A 22174-nucleotide genomic window follows, 5' to 3' on the forward strand; every position below is an offset into this window, starting at 1 on the left:
AAAAGAAAAAAACCTGCAAAAAAAACCTACAAGGGTCACTGAGCAAGTACATCTATCTATCTCTATCTCTATATATCTATATCTATATCTATATCTATATCTAGGGGCCCCGGTGCACTGCTTTGCCCGGGGGCCCATAATGTTGTTAAGATGGCCCTGGGAATATGGCATCATAACTTTTCAAGTGCTCTCTTTGAGGAAAATTAAGAAACTGAGATATGAAACACTAACTAATGATCTGTTCCTCTGTCACATATTGTTATGAATAGTTAGCTGAAATCAAAAAGAATTGCAATGATACTGGAATACTCCTGCAAGGTCAAAGGTTCATCATGACATAATCTGTCCAAAAGTATTACATCCAGCAACTTCATCAAGAGCATCCTGGCAGCGAGGCCATGAATAGGAGAGCAACAGTCTGGACATCTATCTACGGTCACATTTACCTGCTCTGCACCCTTTAATGCTCTCAAATCTCACCTCAAGCAAAGACCCACTGCACTTGCATGAGATCCCTGGTATGCCATGGGCGCTCACTGCCGCAGACATTTCTGAATGGAAAGGGAAAGAACACCTGGTACAACTATGTTCAGGATGGTTTGAATTTGACTACTTACCAAACCTCAGCAGTACAACATTTATTACAAAACTCAAGTAACACTTTGAGGTTTATGGCATCCCACAACAACTCATGACTGACAATGCTATGCAATCCATGAGCAGAGAATCATGCCTGTCACTAGCAGCCTGTTATATCCCCAATACAATGGCCTAGCAGAGGGCAGTGTGCTCCACCAAACACGTATTGGAGAAATGTTTATGTGCTGACACAGACATATATGCAGCGCTCCTTCACTTATGAAACTGGCCAAGAGATGGACTTTATCACCAGCACAATGCCTGCTATCAGAGCACACCCTGACAATGATCACCATGATCAGGTCTGAACTCCAACCCAGTAGGGACATATCAACCAAGAGTAGAAACCAGATATAAGCAATGCTAACCAACAAAGCATGACAAGGAAAGGCTTGGTGAGACCGTGCAAATGCAGAGGATTGAAGTTGAGAAGTCGACAGTCAAAATGTCAACAGTAAAACTGTCTATAACTTTGTCGACTTTTCATACCCAATCTGAATGCAGACCAGGTACCATCTGGCCACTTTACAAGGGAGGCTACACAACCAAACAGCTATGAGATACAAACCGATAACAACACATATGTGCAGAACAGATGCCATCTCTTACAAGTACCACTCCAGCCCATACACCAGTGGTAATTAAACCACCAGTTAACCTTACAGCACAGCAGTCATTGGCAGAAGAACTGAATACCCCACCTTTAGAGTGTGAAGTGTTTCTGGGTCCACTTGGACTCATGGGTGGAACTGTGGATCATGAACCATCACAAACACATGTTGTCATCACCAGGTCTGGAAGGGGATCCAAATCCCAAGTTCCAAGACTTCGTAGCTTAGTAGTATTTTGTTGCCGCACTGTGGAATGTTTTCTTTGAGAAGGAGGATGTAGAGTTATACATCCCATGATGCACTGCAGCGGTCTGCAGGAAACTCTGGTTGGTGTGACTCAGTTAGTTCCTGTATGTCAGCCATCTTGTAGACCACCCAGAAAATATAGAGGATGGAGAAAAGATAATCCTTTCACCACGACAAGTGTTGTCCAACGGTATTGTTGTTATACATAGAGTACTTGCTGTATAGGGTATGAAGTCATATCTTGTATTTTACTAAAAGTATGAATAATTATGTGTGAGGTGTTTTGTACTTATAGCTGTGCAGCGACGCAGTTCACTTAAATGTAATTTATTGTATGTTTTTTGTTCCATAATACAAAATAAAAATACTTTTTCAATTAAGAAATAAGCCCCTCTGAATGAGATGTTACTCTATGTAAGGGAGGGGCACAATTACATAATGCTGCAGGAGGGACAAATGATTACATGGGGATAATGATAACAGGGAGGATAATGATAACGATGGAATGGGGTGATGATGAGAGAGGAGGGAAACAGCGTAATGCGGGAAGAGAATGACTATGGCAGGAGGCAAAGACATTTATGAGTGGAGAACAGGATTTTGGGAAAAGGGTGATGACAAAGGGGCCAGATGCACAATGGGGCTGATAATGGCTTCAGTTCCCCACTACCACCCAAAGAGGGAAATGTTTTCATTCACCTCTACTGAATGGCTGCAGAAAAGATACATATCGATGCAGAAATAAGGAATTCTATTCCATCTCACCTCTTTGTCTGTTTTACCCAGTTTGTTTATTAGTTTACTATGTTTGTCCCCAATTGTAAAGCGCTACGGAATATGTTGGCGCTATATAAATAAATGATGATGATGATGATGACATAGGGACAAAACTTTCCAGGGATATATCTCTAAAACCTGGAACTAGAAAAGAGGGACAGCTGTAAATAAAAACAAAAATGAAAAAAACAACAGAACTATGCTGGGTAATTTATCAAAATTCAGCACAATCACTATTATCACTGTAACACTGAATAAAGCTTTGTACACTCAGCACTATCACTATCATGTACAGACCCAGATCATGTAACACTGAATAAAGCTTTGTACACTCAGCGCTATCACTATTATGTACAGACCCAGATCATGTAACACTGAATAAAGCTTTACACACTCAGCACTATCACTATTATGTACAGACCCAGATCACTGTAACACTGAATAAAGCTTTGTACACTCAGCACTATCACTATAATGTACAGACCCAGATCACTGTAACACTGAATAAAGCTTTGTACACTCAGCGCTATCACTAATATATACAGAACCAGATCATGTAACACTGAATAAAGCTTTGCACACCCAGCACTATCACTATTATGTACAGACCCAGATCACTGTAACACTGAATAAAGCTTTGCACACCCAGCACTATCACTATTATGTACAGACCCAGATCACTGTAACACTGAATAAGGTTTTGCACACTCAGCACTATCACTATTATTCACAGACCCAGATCACTGTAACACTGAATAAAGCTTTGCACACTCAGCACTATCACTATTATGTACAGACCCAGATCATGTAACACTGAATAAAGCTTTACACACTCACCACTATCACTATTATGTACAGACCCAGATCATGTAACACTGAATAAAGCTTTACACACTCAGCACTATCACTATAATGTACAGACCCAGATCACTGTCACACTGAATAAAGCTTTACACACTCAGCACCATCACTATAATGTACAGACCCAGATCACTGTCACACTGAATAAAGCTTTGTACACTCAGCACTATCACTATTATGCACAGAACCAGATCATGTAACACTGAATAAAGCTTTGCACACCCAGCACTATCACTATTATGTACAGACCCAGATCATGTAACACTGAATAAAGCTTTACACACTCACCACTATCACTATTATGTACAGACCCAGATCATGTAACACTGAATAAAGCTTTACACACTCACCACTATCACTATTATGTACAGACCCAGATCATGTAACACTGAATAAAGCTTTACACACCCAGCACTATCACTATTATGTACAGACCCAGATCATGTAACACTGAATAAAGCTTTACACACTCACCACTATCACTATTATGTACAGACCCAGATCATGTAACACTGAATAAAGCTTTACACACTCACCACTATCACTATTATGTACAGACCCAGATCATGTAACACTGAATAAAGCTTTACACACTCAGCACTATCACTATTATGTACAGACCCAGATCACTGTCACACCGAATAAAGCTTTACACACCCAGCACTATCACTATTATGTACAGACCCAGATCATTAAACACTGAATAAAGCTTTACACACTCAGCACTATCACTATTATGTACAGACCCAGATCCCTGTCACACTGAATAAAGCTTTACACACTCAGCACCATCACTATTATATACAGACCCAGATCATGTAACACTGAATAAAGCTTTACACACTCACCACTATCACTATTATGTACAGACCCAGATCATGTAAGACTGAATAAAGCGTTGTACACTCAGCACTATCACTATTATGCACAGAACCACATCACTGTAACACTGAATAAAGCTTTACACACTCAGCACTATCACTATTATGTACAGACCCAGATCACTGTCACACTGAATAAGGCTTTGTACACTCAGCACTATCACTATAATGTACAGACCCAGATCACTGTCACACTGAATAAAGCTTTACACACTCAGCACCTTCACTATAATGTACAGACCCAGATCACTGTCACACTGAATAAAGCTTTGTACACTCAGCACTATCACTATTATGCACAGAACCAGATCATGTAACACTGAATAAAGCTTTGCACACCCAGCACTATCACTATTATGTACAGACCCAGATCATGTAACACTGAATAAAGCTTTACACACTCACCACTATCACTATTATGTACAGAACCAGATCATGTAACACTGAATAAAGCTTTACACACTCACCACTATCACTATTATGTACAGACCCAGATCATGTAACACTGAATAAAGCTTTACACACTCAGCACTATCACTATTATGTACAGACCCAGATCACTGTCACACTGAATAAAGCTTTACACACCCAGCACTATCACTATTATGTACAGAACCAGATCACTGTAACACTGAATAAAGCTTTGCACACCCAGCACTATCACTATTATGTACAGACCCAGATCATGTAACACTGAATAAAGCTTTACACACTCATCACTATCACTATTATGTACAGACCCAGATCATGTAACACTGAATAAAGCTTTACACACTCACCACTATCACTATTATGTACAGACCCAGATCATGTAACACTGAATAAAGCTTTACACACTCAGCACTATCACCATTATGTACAGACCCAGATCACTGTCACACTGAATAAAGCTTTACACACCCAGCACTATCACTATTATGTACAGACCCAGATCATGTAACACTGAATAAAGCTTTACACACTCAGCACTATCACTATTATGTACAGACCCAGATCACTGTCACACTGAATAAAGCTTTACACACCCAGCACTATCACTATTATGTACAGACCCAGATCATGTAACACTGAATAAAGCTTTACACACTCAGCACTATCACTATTATGTACAGACCCAGATCACTGTCACACTGAATAAAGCTTTACACAACCAGCACTATCACTATTATGTACAGAACCAGATCACTGTAACACTGAATAAAGCTTTGCACACCCAGCACTATCACTATTATGTACAGACCCAGATCATGTAACACTGAATAAAGCTTTACACACTCATCACTATCACTATTATGTACAGACCCAGATCATGTAACACTGAATAAAGCTTTACACACTCACCACTATCACTATTATGTACAGACCCAGATCATGTAACACTGAATAAAGCTTTACACACTCAGCACTATCACCATTATGTACAGACCCAGATCACTGTCACACTGAATAAAGCTTTACACACCCAGCACTATCACTATTATGTACAGACCCAGATCATGTAACACTGAATAAAGCTTTACACACTCAGCACTATCACTATTATGTACAGACCCAGATCACTGTCACACTGAATAAAGCTTTACACACCCAGCACTATCACTATTATGTACAGACCCAGATCACTGTCACACTGAATAAAGCTTTACACACCCAGCACTATCACTATTATGTACAGAACCAGATCACTGTAACACTGAATAAAGCTTTGCACACCCAGCACTATCACTATTATGTACAGACCCAGATCATGTAACACTGAATAAAGCTTTACACACTCATCACTATCACTATTATGTACAGACCCAGATCATGTAACACTGAATAAAGCTTTACACACTCACCACTATCACTATTATGTACAGACCCAGATCATGTAACACTGAATAAAGCTTTACACACTCAGCACTATCACCATTATGTACAGACCCAGATCACTGTCACACTGAATAAAGCTTTACACACCCAGCACTATCACTATTATGTACAGACCCAGATCATGTAACACTGAATAAAGCTTTACACACTCAGCACTATCACTATTATGTACAGACCCAGATCACTGTCACACTGAATAAAGCTTTACACACCCAGCACTATCACTATTATGTACAGACCCAGATCATGTAACACTGAATAAAGCTTTACACACTCAGCACTATCACTATTATGTACAGACCCAGATCACTGTCACACTGAATAAAGCTTTACACACCCAGCACTATCACTATTATGTACAGACCCAGATCATGTAACACTGAATAAAGCTTTACACACTCAGCACTATCACTATTATGTACAGACCCAGATCACTGTCACACTGAATAAAGCTTTACACACCCAGCACTATCACTATTATGTACAGAACCACATCACTGTAACACTGAATAAAGCTTTGCACACCCAGCACTATCACTATTATGTACAGACCCAGATCATGTAACACTGAATAAAGCTTTACACACTCATCACTATCACTATTATGTACAGACCCAGATCATGTAACACTGAATAAAGCTTTCCACACTCACCACTATCACTATTATGTACAGACCCAGATCATGTAACACTGAATAAAGCTTTACACACTCAGCACTATCACCATTATGTACAGACCCAGATCACTGTCACACTGAATAAAGCTTTACACACCCAGCACTATCACTATTATGTACAGACCCAGATCATGTAACACTGAATAAAGCTTTACACACTCAGCACTATCACTATTATGTACAGACCCAGATCACTGTCACACTGAATAAAGCTTTACACACCCAGCACTATCACTATTATGTACAGACCCAGATCCCTGTCACACTGAATAAAGCTTTACACACTCAGCACCATCACTATTATGTACAGACCCAGATCATGTAACACTGAATAAAGCTTTACACAATCACCACTATCACTATTATGTACAGACCCAGATCATGTAAGACTGAATAAAGCTTTGTATACTCAGCACTATCACTATTATGCACAGAACCAGATCACTGTAACACTGAATAAAGCTTTACACACTCAGCACTATCACTATTATGTACAGACCCAGATCACTGTAACAATGAATAAAGCTTTGTACACTCAGCACTATCACTATTATGTACAGACCCAGATCACTGTAACACTGAATAAAGCTTTACACCTTCACCACTATCACTATTATGTACAGACCCAGATCACTGTAACACTGAATAAAGCTTTGCACACTCACCACTATCTTTATTATGTACAGACCCAGATCACTGTAACACTGAATAAAGCTTTGCACACCCAGCACTATCACTATTATGTACAGACCCAGATCATGTAACACTGAATAAAGCTTTACACACTCACCACTATCACTATTATGTACAGACCCAGATCACTGTAACACTGAATAAAGCTTTACACACTCAGCACTATCACTATTATGTACAGAACCAGATCACTGTAACACTGAATAAAGCTTTGCACACCCAGCACTATCACTATTATGTACAGACCCAGATCATGTAACACTGAATAAAGCTTTACACACTCACCACTATCACTATTATGTACAGACCCAGATCACTGTCACACTGAATAAGGCTTTGTACACTCAGCACTATCACTATAATGTACAGACCCAGATCACTGTCACACTGAATAAAGCTTTACACACTCAGCACCATCACTATAATGTACAGTCCCAGATCACTGTCACACTGAATAAAGCTTTGCACACCCAGCACTATCACTATTATGTACAGACCCAGATCATGTAACACTGAATAAAGCTTTACACACTCACCACTATCACTATTATGTACAGACCCAGATCCCTGTCACACTGAATAAAGCTTTGCACACTCACCACTATCACTATTATGTACAGACCCAGATCATGTAACACTGAATAAAGCTTTACACACTCAGCACTATCACTATTATGTACAGACCCAGATCACTGTCACACTGAATAAAGCTTTACACACCCAGCACTATCACTATTATGTACAGACCCAGATCCCTGTCACACTGAATAAAGCTTTACACACTCAGCACCATCACTATTATGTACAGACCCAGATCATGTAACACTGAATAAAGCTTTACACACTCACCACTATCACTATTATGTACAGACCCAGATCATGTAACACTGAATAAAGCTTTACACACTCAGCACTATCACTATTATGCACAGAACCAGATCACTGTAACACTGAATAAAGCTTTGCACACCCAGCACTATCACTATTATGTACAGACCCAGATCATGTAACACTGAATAAAGCTTTACACCTTCACCACTATCTTTATTATGTACGGACCCAGATCACTGTAACACTGAATAAAGCTTTGAACACTCAGCACTATCACTATTATGTACAGACCCAGATCACTGTATAAAGCTTTACACCTTCACCACTATCACTATTATGTACAGACCCAGATCACTGTAACACTGAATAAAGATTTGTACACTCAGCGCTATCACTATTATGTACAGACCCAGATCACTGTAACACTGAATAAAGATTTGTACACTCAGCGCTATCACTATTATGTAAAGACCCAGATCACTGTAACACTGAATAAAGATTTGTACACTCAGCACTATCACTATTATGTACAGACCCAGATCACTGTAACACTGAATAAAGATTTGTACACTCAGCGCTATCACTATTATGTACAGAACCAGATCACTGTAACTGTGGACTCATAGAATAATAGCATCTGTCTGTCTGTCTGACACTCAGGGTTGGAGGAAACTGCTGGAGATTAATAGAACCCAAAGACTGATCATTACTGGATGACACTGCTGGGTTCTCCCTACATAGTCCCTTATACAGTCCTATGTCTCTCACTGTATTACATCACGTACCTTGTCCCAGGGACAGCAGGACACACAGGAGGAGGACGCAGAGAGACCACATATTCCTCAATGAAGTTCTCAGGAAGTGAAAAGAGAAGTTGAGAAGAGAGAACTGAGAGGCGTAAGGAGATCTCTGCACTAGAGAAGTTTAATTTCCTGGTCCTATAGTTTTACACACACAGGACATGATGCAGAGTTGGACGTATGTCAGATTGCATGAAATTGCTCTGTGTATGTTTAGAAAGTGAATACATGCACAAAAACAAGCTTGCCCCTACCGGACACTTGTGACTCCATGTAACTGGAGTGGTGGGATGGGGTGAGGTGGAGCATTTTAACATTGGCCGAGTACAGTAAAGGCATTTATGCAACTGTGTCTCATGCAGACCTGCAGAGAGACCCATAGACGCCTGTTAGGAAGCGCAGGTTTTGCATCTCCTATAGGGCAGGTGCAGATACTTACTGATAATGATGACTTGTCGTAAACCCGCCGCATATGTTGTGGAGTCGGACTCATTTTGAGAAATAAATGGCTCTGCATATGAGTGGAAATACACTGTTTTTCAGTGCATTTTTTTTGCATAAAATGTATTCACATTTTGCAACCATTCCGCATCAGTCCCATAAAGATCATTTATGGTGAGAAAAATGTCCCTTGTAACTTAGTGCCCACCGTGCTCCTCAATCTTTGCCCAAATTCTGAGGATAAGCATAGGAGACCAGAGGAACCTGTGCTGTGTATTTTTCCTTAGTGTGTCCCTGGCTCCAGCTGGGTCAGCTCTAGATAATTCAGCTTCTGGCTTTGAAGTTCTACTGAATCTCTAGTGCAAGATCTGATATAGAGAAGAGAATGGTGACATGTGAGAGGTAGGAGCAGGACCAGCACGACTTCTACAGACATGGCCGCCTGACCGCTCACAGTTGTAGGACTGGTGCCACCATTATGGTCCAGGATAGTTCACAATGTCATCAGTACACTGATCATTCCAGGGTGTATCTGGAGGACAAACTGCTCTCCATATGAGGTGAACTCAGCTCAACCAGAGCAAGAACCCCCATTCAGAATTGCCTATTTACCCTGACACTGCCCCTTATTGGATGATTCCTTCTGCCATACAATAATTCAGTCATGAGGAAACCTCTATTCCTCTATTATTGGTGCCAGAAAGAGAAGTCTACACAATCAGCCCCACCATGGATGTGTCCAGACTCCTAGCAAGATCCAGAACAGAATCTCTGGGACCAGAACTGGAGGGCAGGGAGTCCAGGCACGTGACCACTTTTAAGCAAGAACATCTGGGTAAACAGAGCATGGCTTTGTGGGCCAAGATGACTGTGCATGTATAGTTGAAGAACTTTGGGTTGGAGGGTATCAGGTTCCTCTTAGTTACACAGAAGAAATTGTCCTGAAAATGATATAATATGTCAGGGAGCCTGATTGTCCTTTATCCATCTGACGTATATTAAGACCCCACACTGAGCGAGTTTTACTCTCACAGAATATAACGTGGTGACTATTCCTATTTATAAATATAAAAACTTGTACATACATGAAGCGCTCAAAGTGGTTTACATAGAGTCAGTAGGACTTGATAATTTATGGACCGTTGAAGTAGCCAACGCGTTTCTTCTCCTCCTGGAGACTTTTTCAAGGCCAAAAGGTATATGGGAGTTGGTGGTGTGAAGCATGTTTTGGGGGATATTCATTCCTACTTTCACCGTTGACCATTAGGAGGTCTTCAGTCTGATCTTGGGATAACTCTGGGACCTTTTACTGAATGTTGATATATTCATTTTGAATTTATTACACTATATACTGTTTCTCATTTTACATGTTCTCTGATGTACCTGTGATATTATGAGTGAGGACATCCATACATCTGTATGTAAACCATCCTGAGCGCTTCATGGATGTACAAGTTTTATATTTGTATTTACTTTTGGATTTAGTGGAATCCTGTTTGTAGGTACACAGTAGCTCGGAGATAGCGCTATATTTGTTTTGTATTTTTTGTTTTATTCCTATTTATAGTTATAGACACTTGTATCTTCTTCTATGTCTCTGCGTCTTCTGAGAAATGAGGATTATGTTATATCAGGTTCCCACATCTCTAGGGAAGTGGTTACATGTTGGAGGACAGAACTTCCTCTTTCTGTTGTGCAGATAATATAATACGTTCAGTTCACATATAACTTGTACATTGACTGACTCTCTGACATGTCCCCGAGTATGTACAGTATAGAGAGTGAGAATGTCAGACCACTGGAAATGCACAAATACCTAAATCTACCTGAGCATCCAGGAGGAGAACCTCAGTATCAGTAACTGCAGAAGGTGATGGCAGCGTTGCTATCAGTATCATCAGAATACCACCTTTACCAAGTGAAGATGGTGCAAACTATAGGCCATGTCTCAGAGTCCCCTGTCTGCAGATATGTGTATTACATGGGATCACATATACACAACACGACAACATATAAACAAACAGTTACTGTCACAAAATATTCTATTCACCTTTTCCCTTTTTAAGGTGGGTATCAGGTATTTTCCTCAAATCTCTTCTAAAATAACAAACATGATAAGTCTGGGGACCCCACTCGTCCCTCTGTATTGTGCATATTAATGAGCCTGAGGAGTAAATGATCATTTCATTCATCACATATGCTGCAAAAATAAAACATAATATAATATAAATGGGACAATGTTTGTTAAGTGAGAAATGTAAGTAGGTCTTTTGCCCTTATGTACTGTATTATTCAACTGAGGAAGCTCCTACTGACCAGCCCCAATGCAGTTCCTGTTTAGCTCTGCTTGTCCGTGGTCCAAGTCCCTAATCTGCCTGTTGGGAGTCATATCTCATGGAAAGACAGAGTGAAACCCAGGTGAGAGGATGGTGTGGTATACTGGTACAATGACTGTGGGGACTGGGTCACCTCAGCAGGGATGTAGAGAGTTCCTCAGTGCTGTCTTTCCGACTGGGCATGATGGGCAGGTGCCCGGGGCCAAGCAGAAAAGTGGGCCCGAGCCAGGACTTCTGTAAAAAATATAAAAAAATAAACTAAAATAAAAACTTACTTTTTGCGGTCAGGTCAGGTGACGATCCGGCTCCCTCCCTGGTCTCCTTTTCCGTATTGCGCTCACAGTGAATGTTGGGCGTGATGATGTCTTCACGCCCGACATTCATATATATATTGTAACAAAAGGATAAAGGAGGCATTTAGATGGCAATATGCAGAGAAAGCAGGCAAGTAAAGTAAAACATTTGTGCAGCAATGCACCTAGATTGAATGTAAAGACCTATGTGTAACAAACAATAGTCTAAGTTTGGTTAACTTACATGCAGAGAAATCCTTCCTCTCAGCAAACAGACAGGGTGGGTCTCTTTAGTGCAAACAGAGTCAGTGATGGGGCGTTTCCTTTTAAAGAGGAGGTGGGTGTGTCACCTGTTCATCAAGCTAAGGCTGTGGGAGGAGTATCGGGTATAAAAGCTTGTTTGTATCATTTGTGCACTGAGATCAACGCTGGGGAAGCTGGCTGGTCTTGAGAGAGCTGAGCTATGTCTAGCTAGCGTTTAGGGTCTCCAAGTATTGCTGTGAAATCTGTACGGTGTCAAAACAATTACCATCCTGACAATAAAACTACATAAAAAGGAAGAAGTTGTACGTGTGTGCTTCAGCAGTAGCGGGCTCTTGCCACAAGTGGTGTCAGGAGAGGGATACTCCGGGAAGCAAGTTTCCGCTACCCATCCGGCGCAGACCTCAGCATGGAGGAAGTACTGAGAACCCTCGTGAATGTGGCCGCTGCGCAGCAACAGCAGGAAGCTCAGATGCTACAAGTCTCCGAGGCACAGGTGGAAAACACAAGGCTCTTAAGAAAAGAGTTAAGCCAGGTGAGACATGACAGAAATGAACCTCTTGGTCCTGTTCTCCAGAAAATGTCGCCAGATGATGACATACAGGCATATCTGGTGTCCTTTGAGAGACTTGCAAAAAGGGCAAAATAGCCTCCTAAAGATTGAGCTGAGAGGCTGGCGCCATATCTGGCTGGTGAAGCTCAGCGAGCTTATATGGATCTAGATGAGGACCGGGCCTCTGATTATTTGTGCCTAAAGTCTGAGATATTGGCTCGCATTGGAGTTTCTGGGCCAGGCCGGGCCCAGCGCTATCACCAATGGCGCTATGATAAAGAAAAAACGGTCAGAGCGCAAGTAGCTGAGCTTTCTAAAATTTTTAAAAAATGGCTGCAGCCTGAGGAGAATTCGCCTTCTCGGATTATTGAAGTTCTGGCGATAGATCACTGCATCCGGGGGCTGAACCGTGATTTGCAAAGGTGGGTGCTGCAATCAGACCCACAAACTTATGAAGAGCTTGCCACCATGGTAGAAAGGTTTTGTGCGCTACAGCAAATGACTAAAGAACCTGCATTTGTGCCAAAGCCGCTGCCACGCCAAAAGCCAGGTTTGACAATTCTTGCCACAGGGCCCAATGGCAAAACTGCTACGGACAGAGGGCCAAGTCAAAGCTGTCTGATCTGAAGTGTTTTGAACGTGGTGAGCCAGGCCACTTTAAGGCAGAGTGTCCTAACCTACAGGAACCCATGGACTGTTCCGTGGCACATATTGGGCCTGCATTTCCAAGCTGTTTTACCATGAGTCCCACATCAGGAAGTCCTTGTTTGTTCCGGGTGACTGTGCTAATCAACCAGAACCTTGTTCTGGCCTTGGTTGACTCGGGGAGTGAACTCTCATTGGTTTCCAGCTCTGCCTTACCCGAAACCATAACTTCTCGGTTGCCCAAGGTGAAGGTTCTTTGCGTACATGGCACGACAGAGAAGTATGAAAGAACAATACTACCAGTCACACTCAAAGACAAAACTGTTATGGTGGTAGCTGCCATAGCACCTAAACTCCCATATCCTCTCATTTTGGGGCTAGACTTCCCACTGTTTAATGATGTCCTCGGTGAGTGGATCCGGCCGGACATGCCGGCAACTGATGCAACGGTCGGAAGCCCGGTCTTAAAGGAACCGCCTAAAGATTCACAACATCTGGACATCGATCTTTGGGAACCGCCAAACCGGAATGCCACCCTGGGAGTCACAGCAGGAGTTCCACAAAAGCATCCACCTGCGGGGAAACATGGACAGTCCAAACTAGCATTGGTCGGTGATGTCGCAGATGAGCCCACCCTGCCTGTCAGTGGGGATACGGACTGGTCCGCAATACCAATTTTGTTTCCTCTGCAGGACTTTGCTCGAGACCAACTTAATGATGCCACTTTGGAACATGCCTTTAAAAGTGTGACTGAGGTAAATGGGGTAGCGAAAGCTGCCCAGCCTGCAGAAGGTATACCATATTTTATTGTTAAAAATAATTTCCTGTATAGAGTTGCTAATGTGCAGGGGGAAAAAGTAGAACAATTAATGGTTCCTCAGGTCCATGTAACCCTAGTGTTAAAAGCAGCACACACACATGTCTGTGGGGGACACCTAGGGGATGATAAAACACGGGAACGAGTTCTGCTTAGGTTTCCTGGCCCGGGGTACACATGGCAGTGAAAAAGTATTGCCGGTCCTGTCCCATTTGTCAGAGAACCTGTCCCAAACCCATGTACAGGGCACCTCTCATTCCAATACCAATAGTACAAGTTCAATTTGAATGGATAGCTATGGACCTTGTGGGGCCACTGGAAAAATCCGCACGTGGGCACCAATATATACTAGTGGTGCTTGACTATGCAACCAGGTATCCAGAGGCAATTCCCCTACGAAACATAAAGTCCAGCACCATAGCTAGAGAACTTGTATTGATGTTTACACGCTTGGGAATACCCAAAGAAATTCTCACAGATCAGGGTACTCCATTTATGTCTAAACTGATGAAGGACATGTGCCAGTTGCTAGGGGTTACGGCGCTTCACACCTCTGTATACCATCCACAAACAGACGGCTTGGTGGAACGCTTTAACCGCACATTAAAGCACATGCTCAGGAAAGCAGTGGTTCAAGAGAAAAAAGATTGGGACACTCTTATTCCCTATTTGATGTTTGCCATCCGTGAGGTACCTCAGGCTTCAACAGGGTTTAGTCCCTTTGAGTTATTGTTTGGGAGACAGCCCAGGGGTATCTTGGATATGTTAAAAGAAGGGTGGGAGCAGCAAGGTCCCAGGGAGCCAAATCTGGTACAATTTGTGTCCCAAATGTATGAGAGGCTAGGAAAGATAGGGCCCATTGTGCAGCAACATGTAAAAGAGGCTCAGGAACGACAGAGAAAAAGTTATGATAAAAGTGCTGTTGTTCGATCTTTCAAGCCTGGGGACAAGGTCCTAGTCCTGGTTCCCACCCAGGAAAGCAAACTTTTCGCCCATTGGCAGGTTCCATAAGAAGTTCTAGAGGCTGTCGGTCCTGTCAATTACAGAGTCCGCCAGTTAGGTAGGAGAAGCGAGGAGCAAATATATCATGTTAACCTCCTTAAACCTTGGCATGATGAGGAAACCTCTCCTCAGTTAGTGAGTACTGCCATTGAAAAGTCTGAAGTGCCCATAGAGCCAGCCTTGTCCATTCAGCAGAGACAACAGACTGAAGAAATGATTCGCCGGAACAGGGATGTCTTCTCTTCCATTCCTGGGCGCACTACCTTAATCAAACACGACATTGTCACTGCGCCAGGAGTCATTGTAAAGCAGAAGCCGTATCGTATTCCCGAAACCAGACGGGTGGACGTGAGAAAGGAGGTAGAGAAGATGCTCCAGTTAGATGTGATTGAAGAGTCCACTAGTGAGTGGAATAGTCCCATTGTGCTTGTCCTGAAACCCGATGAGACAATTAGGTTCTGCAATGACTTTAGGCGCCTAAACAGTATGTCGCAGTTTGATGCCTATCCGATGCCACGTGTGGATGAACTAGTGGAAAATCTTGCTGGTAGCAATTATTTGACAACCCTTGATCTAACAAAGGGTTATTGGCAATTTCCCCTGACTTCCACGGCCAAGCCAAAGACTGCATTTTCCACCCCTGATGGTCTCTATCAATATAAAGTCCTACCCTTTGGGTTGCATGGGGCACCTGCCACCTTCCAAAGGGCCATGAATAAATTGCTACGACCTCACACAGCTTATGCAGCCGCTTACCTGGACGATATAATGATTTATACCCCAGACTGGGGATCACATTTAGCCAAAGTTGAGGCGGTCTTAGCTTTATTAAGGTCAGCAGGGTTAACAGCTGACCCAGAGAAATGTGCCATAGCCATGAGAGAAGCCAAATATTTGGGGTACGTTGTTGGTCGAGGGCGTGTAAAACCCCAGCTAGATAAAGTGGAGGCAGTCAAAAATTGGGCAAGACAAGAAAAAAAAGTCGCAGTTAAGAACCTTTTTAGGCTTAGTCGGTTACTACAGGCGGTTTGTAAGCCACTTCGCCACTAGAGCTGCTCCACTAACGGACATGTTAAAAAAAAGTTGTCCAGATAGATTAACCTGGTCTGACTCTGCAGAAACCGCCTGGTCTGATCTTCGGTTAGCTCTTTGTTCCTCCCCAGTGCTACAAGCACCAGATTTTACCCGGAGGTTCTTCCTCCAAACTGATGCTTCTGGTGTTGGCTTAGGTGCAGTCTTGTCACAGGAGAAGAATGGAGTAGAAAATCCTGTCCTGTACCGTAGTCGTAAGTTGCTTCCAAGGGAACAAAAATATGCCACTGTGGAGAAAGATTGTCTCGCCATAAAATGGGCTACAGAAGCTCTGCGCTATTATCTTTTAGGCAGAGAGTTCACCTTAATAACAGACCATGCACCATTGAGATGGATGCAGAACAACCGGGAGGTAAATGCCAAGGTAACCCGCTGGTTCTTGGCACTGCAACCTTTCAAGTTCTCAGTAGAACATAGACCTGGAATTCTACACAAAAATGCAGATGCGTTGTCACGAAAATATGCGCTTCTCGCAAAGTCCGCGTCCCCCTACTTAGAGACGCTAGGGGGAGGGATATGTAACAAAAGGAGGCATTTAGATGGCAATATGCAGAGAAAGCAGGCAAGTAAAGTAAAACATTTGTGCAGCAATGCACCTAGATTGAATGTAAAGACCTATGTGTAACAAACAATAGTTTAAGTTTGGTTAACTTACATGCAGAGAAATCCTTCCTCTCAGCAAACAGACAGGGTGGGTGTCTTTAGTGCAAACAGAGCCAGTGATGGGGCGTTTCCTTTGAAAGAGAAGGTGGGTGTGTCACCTGTCCATCAAGCTAAGGCTGGGGGAGGAGTATCAGGTATAAAAGCTTGTTTGTATCATTTGTGCACAGAGATCAACGCTGGCGAAGCTGGCTGGTCTTGAGAGAGCTGAGCTATGTCTAGCTAGCGTTTAGGGTCTCCAAGTATTGCTGTGAAATCTGTACGGTGTCAAAACATTTACCATCCTGACAATAAAACTACATAAAAAGAAAGAAGTTGTTCGCGTGTGCTTCTGCAGTAGCGGGCTCTTGCCACAATATATATATATATATATATATATATATATATATATACATATATGTGTGTGTAAAAAAAGTGATTTTATATATATATATATATATATATATATATATATATATATATACATACACACATACATATATATATATATCTATAATATAAATGTCTAGTGGCGTGTGTTAGTCTGTCTGTGTGTGTATGTGTGTGTGTGTGGAAAAAATAAAACCAAGCTGCAGCGCCACCTGCTGGGCGGAGTTATACACTGACCTACTAAATTCTTAGTGTGTGTGGAAAAAAAAATTCAGAAAGGGCTGAAATTTGGTATTTAGCCAGTGGGATAAGATGTATACAGGGCCAGCTAACTAACAGCTATCCTTAGCCCTGTCCCTCTCTGCACTAAAATGATAGAACTTTAGTCAGATGAGATAAACACTTTGGCCTCCTGAGTGACAGCTATCATCATCATCATCATCATCATCAACATTTATTTATATAACGCCAGCAAATTCCGTAGCACTTTGCGATTGGGAGCAAACATTAATGAAACAATACTGGGTAATACAGACGGACAGAGAGGTAAGAGAACCCTGCTCACAAGCTTACAGTCTATAGGACAATAGGAGTTAGATACACAAGGGCATGTGCTACATCATATTGCACAATGGACCAGCTAGAACGCAAAGGTAAAAGTATTGTGTGCTGTGTGTGTTGCAGTGTTGGTCAGAGGGTTGTTGTCTTGCGTTAGCAGTGTAGAGGATGGTAATAGCGTAATCTAGGGAGATTAAGATGGTGGCTGAGAAATATTATAACCTTGTCTGGAGAGGGGTTTTCAGTGAACGCTCTGATTTTCTCCCACACTCCAAAAAAACATACTAGTAGGTTAATTGCTATTTAATTAACCTTAGTCTCATACGGTCTGTGTGTGTGTGTGTGTGTGTGTGTGTGTGTGTGTTAGGGAAATTAGACTGTAAGCTCCTATGGCACAGGGACTGATGTGAGTGAGTTCTCTGTATAGCGCTGCAGAATTAGTGGTGCTATATAAATAGCTGATGATGATGATGACGGGCAGCATTATGGCACAAATTTCTATTCAGTCAGATCTACCTTACTCATATCATAATAAGCACTTATAGTATTACAAGGTGTTTGAAAGTTTGACTCTTGGCTCCCAGTGAATACTTTATCCAACGATAATTGCATAATAAATAAATAGATGAAGGTGCATCTCTAATATATATATTTTTTTGGAGGGGGGGTGCATTCTGCAAAATTGTATTAAAATGGAACCAATCACATTCAAAGGAAACTAAGCAGCAGATAAATAAGAATAATTCTCACTGGCCTAGTTATCACATAGGTGCTGAGTATAGTGTTCTTCTCAGTATATCCAGCAGTTAAAACGGAAGATATATAGTGAATTAAAGGTCATATCTGTATACAGTGTGTTCCTGTAATACTAACGCGCTTCCCAACTTCTATAGTGTGGCTTCAGCAGAGAGAAAGTCTATACAGGATTTCTATACCTCTGAAAGCCATTGATAAGTCTGATCAGGTTAATTACTTTTTAAAAAAATTGGTATAAACACAACAAATATTTTCATGGTATAAAAGTTTATATTACCAAAAGGTCCAAAGGGTTTTTTATGTTGTCCAAATAATTATAAACAGAATTGCAGTATAAACAATACTATATAAGTAAAATCCAGTTGTGATGAAAAGTGGCTCATCAGTGAGCTGAGTATAAAACGTAATAATTACAAATATCTTATACAATGTTTGGCCGCAAAAGCCCAGTCGTAATATTACAGCTATAGGGACAGTCAGGGGGAGCTGGCACAAATTTTAGCCCGAGGGGCAAGACTGGACTCAGCAGCCAATTAGAACATTTTAAAGCAAAATGCAAGAGCCCCAGTGATCCAGCCCAAGGTTTCCCACTATAGGACCGGCCCGGGGGACAGTTACACCCCCCCCCCCCCCCCGCCAACCCAGCCCTCCCCCCCAGCCCAGCCCAGCCCCCCCCCCCCCCCCGGCCAGCCCAGCCCCATCCCCCCCCCCCCCCCCCAGCCCAGCCTGACCCTGGGAACAGTGATCCAGCCCAATGTTCCCACTATAGGACCGGCCCGGGAGACAGTTACACCCCCCCTCCCCCCCACCCCCCCCCCCCCGCCAGCCCAGCCCCCCCCCCCCCCCCCAGCCCAGCCTGACCCTGGAAACAGTGATGCAATGAACTAAAATATTTAGTTGTAAGACCACAGATATCTTGGTGCAATATAATAATTTTATATATTATATATAGAGAGAACTTTATTGGTATATAAACCAACATATTACTGTTCAAACCAGCTTTATCTCACTTTGAAATGTATTTGCTAATCCTATGGACAGTTATATATAAAACATGGAAGCAGAGGTATTACCTTAAAGAGAGATGTCATCATAGCATATCTTTATCGAATACCAGTAGCCATCAATGTTGTCTAATTTAAGAAAAGAGGTGACAGCTTAAGTAGCAGAATTTGATTTGACATGAATGTGATCTGGGGGTAAATGTATGAATCTCCGGATTCTTCAACTCCGGCGAGTTCAGCGTCTTCGGCGATTACATTTAAAGCGGCGCTGCCTTGTAAAGGGAAACTTCCATTTACAAGGCAGCGCCGCTTCACCTCTCTTAGCCTCCAGGCTTCCTGACCTTAGCAGAGAGCATCAGACTAAGGTTCCTGCAGTAATGATGTCACACTTGTGTCTCGCAGGTTGCTGGACACTCACTGACTAAATGATATGGTGGAACTGTACAACATAAGAGAATTAAAAAATGTCTCTTGATCCATTGAAATGTGGTTTTTGGTCCTATTGTGGGTTTGTTTTGGGATCCAATCAACTTATACTTTGATGTATAATAGTATATGACTATATTATTATAATTATCTGTCCCCTTACTCATTCCTTGATAGTATTGTATAATCATTATCTTATTCATCCCTGGATTGTATTACTGAATTTTGAGTTTCAGTTCTAATTAATATCTGGTAATTTATCTTATTTGATCCAGTTTTTTGATACGCTGGAGACTCTTTTAAATTTTATTTTTATTTTTAAACGCAGTTCTCAAGGGCTACCAACAGGTCATGTCTTCAGGATTTCAGGATGTAATCATGCACAGGTGAGTTAATCTATTTGGCTGGGTCAGTAATTATCCCATTGTTTCTACAGACAGAGATCCACAGACACAGGTCCTGTTGGTGGCCCTTGAGCACTGAGTTTGGACACTTCTGTACTAAACAGATGATCACAGAAAAGAATGATTGGGATGATTGCCTGCAGTTACTTTTTCTGCCACTAGATGGCAGATTTTTTTCTTTCACCCAAAGCTCTCAATAGAGAAAAAGCAAATCACACATTACAGTAGCTGTATTTAAAACAAAGTAATATTTAATGTCTACAAAATGTTTCAGATTTTACAATGCACAATAAGTAAATTACACTTTAATATACATATCTGTAGATAACAAAAATAGCATAATAAAAAGTGACAATTACAAATAAAGTTACAGGCACTGATTAATTCTTGCAAAACAGCTCTATTGTTTTTACTTATGTGAGATGAAGGCCTTAGAAGTGTAGATATACACAACTGACACTGTTTTATACGTTTCCAGATGGCTGGATATATCTTTTTTATTTACTTGGGATGATCGCGTTTTAAGTTTAGATATTTACACCTGTGTTCTATATGTTTATATGTACATGTAATGTAATAACATCCTGATGTATGTATTGCATGTAAAAAATAAAGGGCAAAATATGATTATATGATTAACACGTGTTAATGTATTTCATTTTTTTTAATCTGTGCGTTCTGATGGGACTTCATATATATATATATATATTCCAATTAGGCAGAGCATATTTATACCCATATTCAGCTAGAAATATTTCTTCAGATCCTCCTGTAGGTCAGTGTGGACGTACCTGTGTGCAGTGTCTGACCAGTGTTATAAAATGAAAACTGAGTTCACTTTGCATTGATTAATCAGGTTCTTAGTGATTAAAGAACAACTAGACCCATCAAGACTCCATCAATGTACCCAGCATCCTATTCCTGTGATCTCTCATGTATCTGACCTTGATATATCCCAGACCACCGCGTTGACCACTCCCCACATATCAGCCCTTGATATATCCCAGACCACCGCGTTGACCACTCCCCACATATCAGCCCTTGGTTATATTCCTGACCACCGTTGTGTCCATTGAGGTCCGTGGGATCGTTATTTGTGTACCAGACGCTGCCCATTCCTCAGATCACTGTTATTTGCTACCCGAGGACCAGGTTCCCACTTTGCACATTAACCAATTTTTATCCACCTATAAATCATATCCAGCTGGGATTTAACCATTGTTCACTCACTAGCTGAGTACCAGATTCCAGCTTGAGAATTAAACCCCTGCTTATTTACTACCTGTTTACCATACCCAGCTTGTGACCATTACTCACTAACTACCTGCACACTACATTATACCCTCAGCTGGAGCCAGCAAAGGACCTCCGATACACTAAGCCCCCTACATCCAGAAAAGGACCCCTGATACAATAAGCCCTTTACATCCAGTAAGGACCTCTGATACACTAAGCCCCCTACATCCATAAAAGGACCCCCTATACATGAATCCCCCTACATCCAGCCAAGGACCTCCGATACACTAAGCCCCATACATCCAGAAAAGGACCCCTGATACACTAAGCCTCCTACATCCAGCAAAAGACCTCCGATACACTAAGCACCCTACATCCAGCAAAAGACCTCCGATACACTAAGCACCCTACATCCAGCAAACGACCTCTG

General features: G+C 41.8%; 1 protein-coding gene across 5 annotated transcripts in view; it reads right to left on the reverse strand.

Annotated features, from left to right (window-relative positions):
- The window catches only part of LOC142139687 (uncharacterized), a 92606-nt gene extending 83619 nt beyond the window's left edge, over window positions 1–8987 (reverse strand). For 4 of the 5 annotated variants that reach the window (XM_075197514.1, XM_075197517.1, XM_075197515.1 and 1 more), the window contains exon 1: window positions 8877–8985. In XM_075197514.1, coding sequence (XP_075053615.1) covers window positions 8877–8928 — 52 coding nt within the window. In that variant the 5' untranslated portion in view covers window positions 8929–8985. Of the gene's footprint in view, window positions 1–8876 lie in introns of all 5 variants that reach the window. The other variant, XM_075197516.1, reaches the window with a different exon arrangement.
- Window positions 8988–22174: the final 13187 nt, after the last annotated feature.

Source organism: Mixophyes fleayi, chromosome 2 (genome assembly GCF_038048845.1).
Source record: "Mixophyes fleayi isolate aMixFle1 chromosome 2, aMixFle1.hap1, whole genome shotgun sequence".
NCBI classification, from domain to species: Eukaryota; Metazoa; Chordata; class Amphibia; order Anura; family Limnodynastidae; genus Mixophyes; species Mixophyes fleayi.